This window comes from Triticum aestivum, chromosome 2B, assembly GCF_018294505.1.
Source record: "Triticum aestivum cultivar Chinese Spring chromosome 2B, IWGSC CS RefSeq v2.1, whole genome shotgun sequence".
Classification (NCBI taxonomy): Eukaryota; Viridiplantae; Streptophyta; class Magnoliopsida; order Poales; family Poaceae; genus Triticum; species Triticum aestivum.
Window position 1 is genome coordinate 741,829,838 of NC_057798.1, and position 11,577 is coordinate 741,841,414.

The 11,577-nt window shown below is 51.5% G+C and overlaps 1 protein-coding gene across 1 annotated transcript; it reads right to left on the reverse strand.

Annotated features, from left to right (window-relative positions):
* Window positions 1-5,213: 5,213 nt before the first annotated feature.
* Window positions 5,214-9,999, reverse strand: LOC123042396 (receptor-like cytoplasmic kinase 185). The gene is made up of 3 exons (XM_044464861.1): window positions 9,696-9,999; window positions 6,046-7,641; window positions 5,214-5,961 (listed from the first exon to the last, which is right to left on the reverse strand). The coding sequence occupies exons 2-3, from the start codon at window positions 7,592-7,594 to the stop codon at window positions 5,399-5,401; spliced, it is 2,112 nt and encodes a 703-aa protein (XP_044320796.1). The 5' UTR covers window positions 7,595-7,641; window positions 9,696-9,999; the 3' UTR covers window positions 5,214-5,398.
* Between the last annotated feature and the right edge of the window lie 1,578 nt (window positions 10,000-11,577).

Consider the following 11,577-nt stretch of genomic DNA (forward strand, 5'->3'; position numbering starts at 1 on the left):
GCTCTGGGTGATTCCTCCGGATTTTGTTTTATTTTATTTTTCCACACGCGTTTTTGGCTTTTTAGACGGTTTTCCGGGTTTTTTCGACGTTTCGGTTTTTCACTGTTCCTCCTTAACTTTTGGACAAAAAATTTCAAAAAAAATTGCGTGAAAAAAGCTCATTTTTTTTCTTTCAAGAGAGTCACGGTTTTGCTTTCGCAAGAGACACTGTTTTGCTTTCGCGAGAGTCACGGCCGTGCCTCTCGGAAACCGAAAAAACGCGTTTCTATTTTTTTTTCCTTATGCGAGTCCGAGAGAGGCACGGTCTCGGAAACGAAAAAATACACATTTTCTGTTTTTTTCCTTCCGAGAGAGATGCACGGTTGTGCTTTCACGAGAGGCACGGCTGTGCCTCTCGGAAACGGGAAAAACACGTTTTCTATTTATTTTTTCTTCCGCGACAGGCACGGTTTTGCTTCTAAGAGAGGCATGGTTGTGCTTTCGTAAGAGGCACGGCTGTGCCTCTCGGAAACGAAAAAAAAATGCGTTTTCTGTTTTTTTTCCTTCTGCGAGAGGGACGGTTTTGCTTCCTTGAGAGGCACGGTTGTGATTTCGCGAGAGGTACGGGCATGCCTTTTTCGGAAAGGAAAAAAACCCGGTGCTTCCGGTTCGGTTGTTTTCGTGAAAAAAATGTTTGTCAAAACCTATCAACACGAGATCTAGTTTTGAAGATCTTGATGCAAATCCAACGGTGAAATCTGTTCGAGATTTGGACGCATGGTTAAATGAATCTATGAAAAAATGGAAAACTCTCAAATTGCGACAAGTGGCGCACACGAGAGGTGGGACTGCTGATTTCGGAAAATTCTTGCATATCGTCGTCGTATACATGAGGCGGGCCCAGCCATACTTGTGGAAAAAGTGAGTTAGCAAAGGCCCACTCATGACTAAGCCCACAATCCTGCAGGCCGCTGCAAGCCGCCGCTGAATGCCTGAATCCCTAAGGGCATCTCCAGCCGTTGGCCCCCCAGGGGGCGTCTAAAAGCGCCGCCTGGGGGTGAGCCGGCGAAAAAAAAGGCCCTGGGGGCGAGTCCTCGCCCAACCGTCGACCCCCAGGGCCGCCTATAGGCGAGTTTTAGAAAAAAAGGGGGGGGGGGCGTTCGGCGAAGTTATAACAAAGAGCAGTTAAATTTCGTCCGAACATGGCCAAATTCGCCCATTTTCATTACATTATTAAGCTAATCTAAAAAAAGAAAGGCGCTGAAGTCATCGCCGCCGTCGCTGCCATCGTCGTCGTCGACCTCCTCCTCCTTGACGCGCACACCCCGGCTGGACCCGACGTCGCCATGGTGGACTGGCGGCGGCGCGTCGTCCTCGTCGCTGTCGCACAGGACGACGACTCCGTCTTCGTCGCGGCCGCGTCGGCCCTCCTCGAAGCGGCGCAGTTCGGCGCGCTGGCGCTCCTTCGCCTTCTTCCGGCGCGCCTTCTCCATCGCAATGGAGTCCTGGCACGCCCATTCCAGGGCCGCGTCGTCGTCGACGAGCTCCGCCTTCACCGGCGCCAGTCCCGGCTCCGTCTTCACCGTCGCCAGTCCCGGCTCCGTCTTCGGCTTGACGAAGCGCGGAGGAACCGAGGACGAAGCGCGCCGGCCGCCCTCGTGGATGACGATGCCGGCGCTGCGAGTGCGCCGACCGAGCGGCGACTCCGCCGCAGGCTCGGCCTTGACGGCGAGCAGGGCCGGAGCGCCGGAGGAGTGCGAGGAGGATCGGGAGGAGGAAGAGGAGGAGGAAGACCTGAACCGCCTTGGCGCCCATGTCCCGACGCGCCGGTGCGTCGCCGGGGGTATGCCAACGGCGGGTCATTGCCGCCCTCGAGGTGCGCGAGCACGCCCTCGAGTGTGCGGCCGGGGACGCCCCACCAGAGGTGGCGCCCCTCGCTGTTCTGCCGCCCACCGACCACCGGCGCGCCGTTGGTGGACGCCAGACGTTGCTGCTGGCGGCGCTCGAAATACGCCGCCCAGGCGGCGTGGTTGTCGGCGGCGTACTGGGGGAGGGAGCGTTGGGCGTCGGGGAGGGACGCGCCGACGATCTCAACCTCGTCGGCAAAGTACTCCGGCTTCGCCGCGGCGTCGGGCAACGGGGGAATGGGCACTCCCCCGGCGCTGAGCCTCCATCCCGATGGCCCGGCGCGCATGTCCGGCGGCGCCGGGATGTTCGCCTGGAATAGGAGCCAGGACTCCAGAAGGCGGAGCGAACGGCGGCCGAAGCCGTTGGCCGCCACCTCGTCCCCGGGGAAGCGTTCTGCCATGGCGGCGGCGACGGCGCGCGGGAGAGGTAGGGACAGGAAGGGTCTGGACGGCGGCGAGGAGCGGGGCGGGGCTGGTGTGGGCACAGGAAGTGGAGTGGAGGCCGCCGGCTTTTATAGCCGGGCCGCGCCGTGTGTACGCGTGCGAGGGAGGGGAGGTGTCGGCGCCGCCTCGTGACGCGTCGCCCATGAAGGAATCAATGGCAAGGCTGACCGGCGGCAGCCTTGCCATTGATTCCCCGCGGAAACCGAGGCCGTTGGGGGAAGACGAGGCGCCGGGTCGCTGACGCGGCTGGCCCGCGGCTTCTTCGCGCCAAAACAACTCGCCCCGGCGCCCCCGGGCGCCCCCCAGCGCGCCGGGTTCGGGCTGGGTCCGCCGGCGCTGTTTTCGGCCCAAGCCGGCGATTTTCGGCGTCCTAGGGGCGTGACTGGGCCGTTTTTTCGGCGCCGGCGCGAAAAAATCGCCTGGGAAGGCCTTCCTGGGGCGCGGCTGGAGATGCCCTAATTCCTTCCCAGCTTCGACTGCTTCCGGCCCCACCACTCCGGCGCCGCCGCGCCCACCTTGTCGGCAAGCTCCTCCACCTCCAACGACTTGTGCGGATACGCCATCTCCTTGGCTCCCTCCCCGCACCCTGCAGTACACCGTCTGCTCCAGCGCGGTAGCGCCTGGCAAGCTCTTCCACGCCGGCGTCGGTGGAGCTGCTACTAGAGCTACGGAGGTGTAGGCGAGAGCACTGCGAGAGCGTGCGTGGATTTCGTTCGGAGAGGTGGTTGGTTGACGCTGCTCCTGCTAGAGCAAGGTACTGAACATTGTAATTTATTCTTTAATGTGTTCTGTTTCTGTCCATCTTTACTTCTGTTGAATGAAACAAATCCATGCTTATTACTGTTGAATGAAACAAATCCCTGCTTATTTCTGTTGTAATTTTAGAATTGAACATGAAGAGGAATGGGGCACTCCCTTTTCCAGAAACATGAGTCGAAGGCAAGCATGATTGCATCTTCTTCACTAGTGTTTCCGCTGGCCAAAACGTTTTAAATAAGAGCATATAGCAGGTTTTTATTATTTACATATATCTGAGCATCCCAGCTTAGCTGGTAGAATCATGAACCCAACGTTTAATTTTGAATGGTGCAGAGTTTATATGCCAATAAACATGTAGGACATGTGATCCGCTACAAACTTGCACTGCAAACATTCTTTTTGGGATAACAGTGCTCCAAGATAACCAGCTGAAAGGGATCCTGAAAACATGACGTTTGAGTGCAACCTTGACCAAGCAACTTTCAGTCACTATGATGTGTGAGGTTCTTGGTCAGCAGTCAGGACTCCGTGGATCGCCTCGATCTTCTGCATGACATCTCAGTAATAATCGACCGCTAATCAACATTTCAGTAAAACTAGGTTCAGTATAATTCTTGGTGGCAAGCTTCATCTAGAAGTTGTTTCTGCTAGTATGTGTGTGTGGCTTCGGTGTTTTGGCCTTTTGAGTTCTAGAGTTATATTGATAGTATTCAGAGAGTGCCGTTCATCCTTTTGATCCAAAACATGTCCTGATTGGCCAGGAATCATATACACACCCTCGGTCCCTTTTATTATGGAAGCAGTATTCTTCAGGTGGTTGGATGAGACTGGCCTGAAAAAGGAGCAGATGCATTACGAGACGCAGCTACCAGGTACCATGGTCCATGGCCTTGTACAGTTTGGTCGTTCCTCCATGACTGCGTGCTCAATCGCGATGAAGCGGCGCTTGGCAAAGATGTTAGCACTCCCTTTTGTCGCTGAGAAATAGATCTTGGTAGCTCATGGCTGGTATTGCCGAAAAATCAATGTGCCTTCCCTGTTTTGTTTGTTCAGTTCAATATGCACTTCTGCCTTTTCAGCACAATGTCTGAACCAGCAACATAGGCGCGCGATGCCTGTTCTGTTTGTTCAGTATGCACTTTTGCTTTTCCGGTTAAACATCTGAACCGCGACACAGGCGCACATCGACACCTCGACGGCGATTCAGCGGCGGCAGCCGGCCACGTTTCGCCGGGCGTGCCTCTGTTTTTTGGTCAAGAAGGTAGTTCATTGTGTAGCACTTGTAAAAAATAATTTGCGGTGCAGTATTTGGCTTCACAAGCGAGATGAGATTTTCTCATCTCGCTGTTTTGCGGCCAAACTTACAGCTCCGTTGGACGAGTTTTGAGTTTTTTTTTCTTTTTTTTTTTTTTACAAATCTCCATTGTTTTTTCTTGGAGCAAATAATCTCCGTTGGATAAGCTAAGCAGTAATATATACTCCACTTAGTAAGTTGGCAAAAGCCCACTCATGACTAAGGCCTTGTTTGTTTGGGCTTTTACTTCTGCTTTTGCGGCTTTTCCACTTTGGCCAAAAAAGCCATAAAAGCTCCTAAATAGGTGCTTTTGAAGCTTTTATGGCTTTTGGACCCATTACCCACGTGATACTGCTCGAGCTCGAAGCCGCCGCATGCCGCCGCTGAATGCCTGAATCCCAATCCCTAATTCCTTCGGAGCTTCGACTGCTCCCAGAGCTGCCACACCCACCTTGCGAGCAAGCTCCTCCACCTCCAGCAAATGGCGCCCGATGGGTCATCTCCCTGGCTCCCTCCCCGCACCCTGCAGTGCACCATCTGCTCCAGCTCGGCATCGCCTGGCAAGATCTTCCACGCCGGCGCCGGTGGAGCTGCTTCTGTTCATCTGTAATCTGTAGAATTGATGCTTATTCTGTTGTAATTCTAGAATTGAACATGAAGAGGAATGGGGTACTCCCTTTTCCGGAAACATGAGCCTAAAGCAAACATGATTGCATCTTTTTCGTTAGTGTTTGGCCGTAAAGTTGTAAATAAAAACGTATGGCAGATTTTTATTATTCTTTACATATATCTAAGCATTGCAGCTTACCTGGTAGAATCATGAATCCGGTGTTTAATTTGGAATAATGCAGAGTATATATGCCAATAACATGTTGGACAGGTGATCATTACAAACTTGCAAAAGAAAACACTCTTTTTAGGATAGTAGCTAGTTCTTCAGGATGAATGCAACTGCGAGTCTGTGATGGCCAAGCAACTTTCACTCACTATGGTGTGCGAGGTTCTTGGTCAGTGATCAGGACTGTCTGATCTCCTCGATCTGCTGCACGACTTCAAACATTGTAGGCCTCCGGTCGGCATCTTGACTGCAACAGTTTATGGCGAGCTGCAGAAGTCGCACCATGCACTCCTCTTCCACGACCTTCTGCTCCCGCCCTATGAGCTCCACATCGAACACCTCCGCTGTCCACTTCTCACGTACAACAGAACACACCCACCGTAGCAAATCAACTCCCTCGAGATCCTTTCTGCTATTTGTTGGAGCCTTGCGGGTGAGAAGCTCCAGCAGTAGGATGCCGAAGCTGTACACATCGGCTTCCTGAGAGACCCGCATATTGCTGGTGAGCTCAGGCGCGCGGTAGCCAGAAGCATCAGGATACATGGCAACTAGTGTTATCAGGCCGTGCTCCGACACAAATGCATCGTGGTTGCCACTGAGCAGAATGTTGGAAGACTTGATGTTTCCATGGCAGCTCGATGGTCCAGCTAAGTGGATAGCCTCCACACCGCGCGCAGCAGCAAGTGAGATGGCTGACCGCTGCTCCCAGTCCAGCGGAGCTGGGCGAGAATCTTCGTCACCTAGATTCGCACATCATGAATTAGTGATGCATCAAAAACATTAGAAATTATGAAGGCAAGCACGTGATATAATTGTAACATTACCGTGGAGCACTTTTGCTAGGCTACCCATGGGGATGATATCATACACTAGCAACTTCTCATCCTTGCTATAGTAATACCACTGCAGTGGCACAATGTGTTTGTTCTGGATGGCGCCAATCAGCATGGCATGCTGCTCAAAGTCCGGCTCTGGCATGTCCACATCCTTCAGCCTCTTGACCACCAGCTCATGTCCACTATTAAGCGTCACTTTGTATATTGTCCCAACTGTACCCTTTCCCAGAGCTTCAGCTGATGACCGAAGCAGGTCGTCCAGCTCGAACAATTGGCCTGTCACTGTCGGCCTAACGATAAAACTTCCCACATTTCGGGTATTGCTACTGCTTTCCTCTGATGGCTTTTTGGCTGAAGCCACAATTCCCGTTTTGGGGGCACTGCCATTGCTTTCCTGTGATGGTGTCATTTCAGCTGGAGCTACAGTTCTCACACTTTGGCTACTGCTACTGCTTTCTAGCGATGGTGTTTTGGCTGGAGCTACAGTTCCCACAATTTGAATACCGCTGATGCTACTGCTTCCTAGAGACGGTGTTTCGGCTGGAGCAGGTTTATTTTTCCTTCCCCAAGAAAACAGAGCTGGTCTTTCTTGTACCTGATGTGGAGCTTTTCTAAATTTGCGAAGACTTTCTGCAACTTCTAACATCTCAGGACGTTTGCTGACTTCCATCCTCAAGCATTTACCTGCCAACTTAGCAATCTCATCCATAGTCTTCATGCCTCTTAATGTTGCAATTTCAGGGTCAAACATCTCCCTCACCCTCCTAAACCCTTTTGAAAGAGATAGAATAAAACTTTCAACCAAGCCAATCTCTCCATCCTCTGTTCTTGCTTTTTTTCTGGTTATCAGTTCCAGGAGCACAACTCCAAAACTATAAACATCACTCTTTGCTGTGAGGCGACCATTCTGAGCAAACAGAGGGTCCATGTAGCCTATACTTCCTATCACATTTAGAGTATATAGAGTATTTTCAGTGTTGACTAGCCTTGATATTCCAAAGTCTGATATTTTTGCTCTGAGTTCATCATCCAGAAGTATATTAGCAGGCTTGATATCACCATGAATGACCTGAGTATACATTTGTGAATGCATATAGCCCAATGCTTCTGCACATTCAATGGCAATTCTTAGCCGTATATCCAAAGCGATGGGAGTACTATCCTGGTGAAGGATGTTGCTCAGATTTCCCTTAGGAATATACTCCGTGACCACCATTAGGGCATTTTCATCTACACAGTAGCCAACTAATCTGACTACATTCTTGTGATTGATTTCACGGTGGACGATCAACTCTTTGGCAAAATTTTCTTTTACATTGCAGATAAACCTCTTGACTGCAATCATACTTTTGTCCTCCAGGACTCCTTCGTAAACTTCACCAAAGGCACCTTTGCCTATTACAGATTTGTAGTTGTTGGTAAATCTTCTTATCTCATCTTCTGTAAAACATTTCACATCATGATTGCTACTTGCAATCCATTTCGATCTATGCACTTCTTGGATAAGTCGCGTTACTATATTTTCTTGGTGGTCCATCTTTGTAAATAGCAGGGAACTTATTCAAAGTTAAGGGACAATCTGACCTAGAAAACAGATTTGGTAGTGCTAAAAGTCAAATTTCATCCAATATATATATGTAAACAGATTTGGTAGTGCTAAAACAGATTTGAGGAAACAAATAAACAAAGCATGTAAGACAGTAAGAGTGCTTAATTTCCTTGGATTAATCTCAATGAACTGGTCGGGATTTCAGATGCCCATTGGGCGACATGTACAGATGTTTTTTATACTCCATTAGAGTTCATTTAGAACAAAACATCTCCTCTAGCCGCCAAAGATAGCCAATCTAGGAGAGAGTATAACTAATATTTGTGGTTCAGTTCTGCTGTGGATTTTGAATAACAGCTTCATCGTACAATCTGGTTTTTTTCGAAAAGGAGGAGAACCCCCGGCCTCTGCATCTGGTCGATGCATACGGCCACTTTATTAATTATTAGCACAAAACCTTACAAAGTCGTACAACAGTAAGACCAAAGCCACCATCTTCGCAACCTCTGTCGCTACTCCTATCTAACTGATGAAGGGGCGCTGATGGTCTGGGCCTAATACCAAACAGACCTCGCAGCCAAACCTAACATCTAAGACCTGAGGTCCCAACCTGGACGCCTGCCGGGTATGGGCACCCACCAGTCCGGCATGCTCCTCAACCCGGCCACCTGCCAGGTATGAGGCCGCCACAGCCACCTGCCACCAATCCATCTTCAGAGCTATACTGCTGCATACACCTTGCCCGGTCTCGCTGCCGTCGACGCCACCATGGCACCAGACAGCTCCACCGCCCTGGGCTCGTCCATCCAGCCGCATCCATGAACGATATGTAGCCGCACCATGCCGCCAAAATCATCGTCATCGACGCGGAAGATACAACGCCGCACCACCAGGCAACCTCTGCCCTGTCGCCACTGCTGGAGGTACTCGGAGCCCACCATCCACATAATCTCTCCCCCGAACAGCTGGTCCTCCCAAGACGGCGCCTCCATGGAGGATACGACGTGCAGGTCGCCGCCGCCGCCCAATCCAGAATGAATTTTGGACTTTCGTCCGGGATATGTTCGGAGGTGGATAGGAGAGACCTCGGCTTCGCCTCCACAGAGGATAGCGGCGTTGAGCGACGTCGCCGATGCCGGGCCGGCCTAGCCGACCAAAGTTTCCTCCGGTCCCCATCCTATGCCACCAATCCTCCGCCTGCTCCGGATCCGGCGACAAGCCACGATCCAAAACCTTGCGAAGATGGAAGATCCATGGTGCTCGACCCACCGGAAAGGAGGATCGAGAAGACCCCGTTGTAGATCTCCAGACGCCAAAACCAGCAGTCCGACGTTGCCAGTGGCGACCAACCTCACCCCGCGGCGGCCGACGGAGTCCGAAGCCAGGATCCAGATGGATCCGATCCAGATCCGGCGACACCCGCGACCACCGGGCAGTACCAACGCAGCCACCACCTCGCAACTCGCAGACCACCACCGACATCGCCGGGAGACCCGCCGCCGCGCCGCCGAACCCCACGTTAGCCCGGCGCTCCCCTCGTCCCCACTGTCCCGCGCCAGCCAGAACGAGATGGATGGGAAAGGAGCCCCGCCGCCGCCCAGCCAGCCAGGCTTCGCCCGGCGGCGTTGCGGACGGCGGCGAGGAGGGAGAGGGGCGGAGGGAAGTGCGAGGGGCGGCGGCTAGGGTTTCCCCTCGGGTCGCCCGCGGGGACGACGCGAGGGGCACGAGGGTTGTCTGGTTTAGAATTGATCTGGTATCTGGGTAATTCATTAGAGTTCATTTAGAACAAAACATCTCCTCTAGCTGCCAAAGATAGCCAATCTAGGAGAGAGTATAACTAACATTTATGGTTCAGTTCTGCTGTGGATTTGAATAACGGCTTCATCGGACGATCTGGGTAATTCTACATAGTTGCTTCCTTACAGGGAAAATGAAGCAATGTCTTGAACATGAACAAAACAGGTTGGAATCGATTGAGCAAAGTGAAGAATTTATGGTCCGAAGTGTTAATATTGCAGAGAAAACCCCAGCGAGATGTATAACAAATGTGGTTTAGATATGGAGATGGGCAAGGTTGAATCAAACATACCACTTGAGAATGGACGCCGTAACATAACACGATCAATGGAGCCTTCTTTTGTTGGTGGTTGTGCAGATCGCCATGAATGGATCTAGAGGAAAGAACAGGTAGCGTATAGCAAATATAACCTATTACTCTATTTCATGAACTGCCATCATCGATGGTCAACTCTCAGAACATGGAATGAGGTGGCCTTGTCCTTGGACTTGAGCTTGGGATCCTTAATGACAACTGCTTCCGAATTAAATAAAGATGATCATGCCAAGTTAGGGCATCTTCAGCAAGCTGGTACTAAGTCCAATACTAAGATAAGAGAGATGGGACAAGTTTACAGAAAGTAACTTTCTTCTCTAACACTGTTTACTAGAGCCGCCAACACTATTTTAATTCTGGCACTTGTTACTAGGCCCATGATACTCCCTCGGTCCCAAAATAAGTGTCTACTAAAGTTAGTACAAAGTTTTTTTGCAGGTAAAGTTAGTACAAAGTTGAGACATCTGTTTTGGGACGGAGGGAGTATATACATGAAAACTAAAACCACTCATTTGGAGTATCATCTAGGAAAACAAGTTGAACACATACACATACACATACACAAATTGAAATATGTATCAGAATAATCATGCAATCTGAAAAGAAAAGCATGATATTTTGAGAGTTTATCTCCACGGTTCAGACTGTTGCATGACTACAGGGCACTACTACTACTGCTACATGTTTCCCACTGGACAAGATACATGTACTAGTACTGAAACTTCTAACTGAACTTTCGTGCTATCATGTATGAATAATAATCGAATTCAATTTCCTCAGGACGCCACTCCATTGTAGAGTACTCAGGACACTGCATTGCAGTCCACAGAAAGTAGAGGTGGCGCTAAGCTTGCCAAAGGATGTGGGCGTCCGTCTCCCCAGCGCGGCTTTTCCCGTCCGCTTCGCCCTCCTCCGAACTGCGAACCATGGATGCGTGGATGGTTCTAGCAAACGGCGTCATAGTGCGGGGAGAGACCAATCCCGGCGGCAGGAGTCAGGAATGAGAGGAGGCGGCGAAGGCAGCAGCGGCGGAAGCAAACAGGAAGGAAAAACAGTGAGGAATTGGAGAATTTTTTCGGACGGGACTGCAAAACCCCTGATTTGATCCCCTCAAGTCCTTAATCACCCCCACCCCTCCCCTCCCCCTCCGGCATTATAGAGCCGTCATAAAAGGGCTAGATCTCGTGGTCAACCGCTCTAGGGTTAGGCGGGACGGGGGCCCTAGGGCGGTAGCAATGCCACCGGAGCGTCACACCGGGCCCTCATACATGCGGGATGGTGTGGTGGCATGTCTGAAGAGGCAACACGCATCTCCGGGGTGTGCCCCCCTCACGGACGGTGCCGCCGTCGGCACCTAGAGGGGGGAAACGGACGCGTCGGGTCTACATGGAGGGGATCTTGCTGTGGGTTCGGCCCGGATGTTGCTCCAGGGTATTCTTATGGGCTGACCTAACACAACCGGGTGGAGAGGTCCACTGGTCAAAGCCCGTCTGTGAAAAGTCAAAGGGCTAGATCACCGCTCCAGGGTTGGGCGGGACGGGGGCCTTGGGGGAGGGGGTAGCAATGCCACCGGAGCATCTCACCAGGCCCTCATACATGCGGGGAGGTGTGGTGGCATATCTGAAGAGGCCCCCCTAACGGACGGCGATGACACAGTAGTAGACGTTCTGTGGTAATGGTGCGGCGTGAATATTATTAAATACTCGGAGCGCGATAAAATCGTGAGTTTTTTACATGACGTGGGCACATGTGCTATAGGACTTATGGTAATTTTTCATAACTTTTGGTGATGGAAAAGTATCTGAACACTTCCCTCTACGAGGATTGCTCTTCGCGTGTCTACGACTGTGGCCGGTGG

Coding starts and splice junctions, on each gene's coding strand:
- LOC123042396 (XM_044464861.1), bottom strand. CDS start 7,594: ATGGACCACCAAGAAAATATAGTAACGCGACTTATCCAAGAAGTGCAT. Junction 5,962..6,045: donor CCTAGCAAAAGTGCTCCACG/GTAATGTTACAA, acceptor GTGCGAATCTAG/GTGACGAAGATTCTCGCCCA.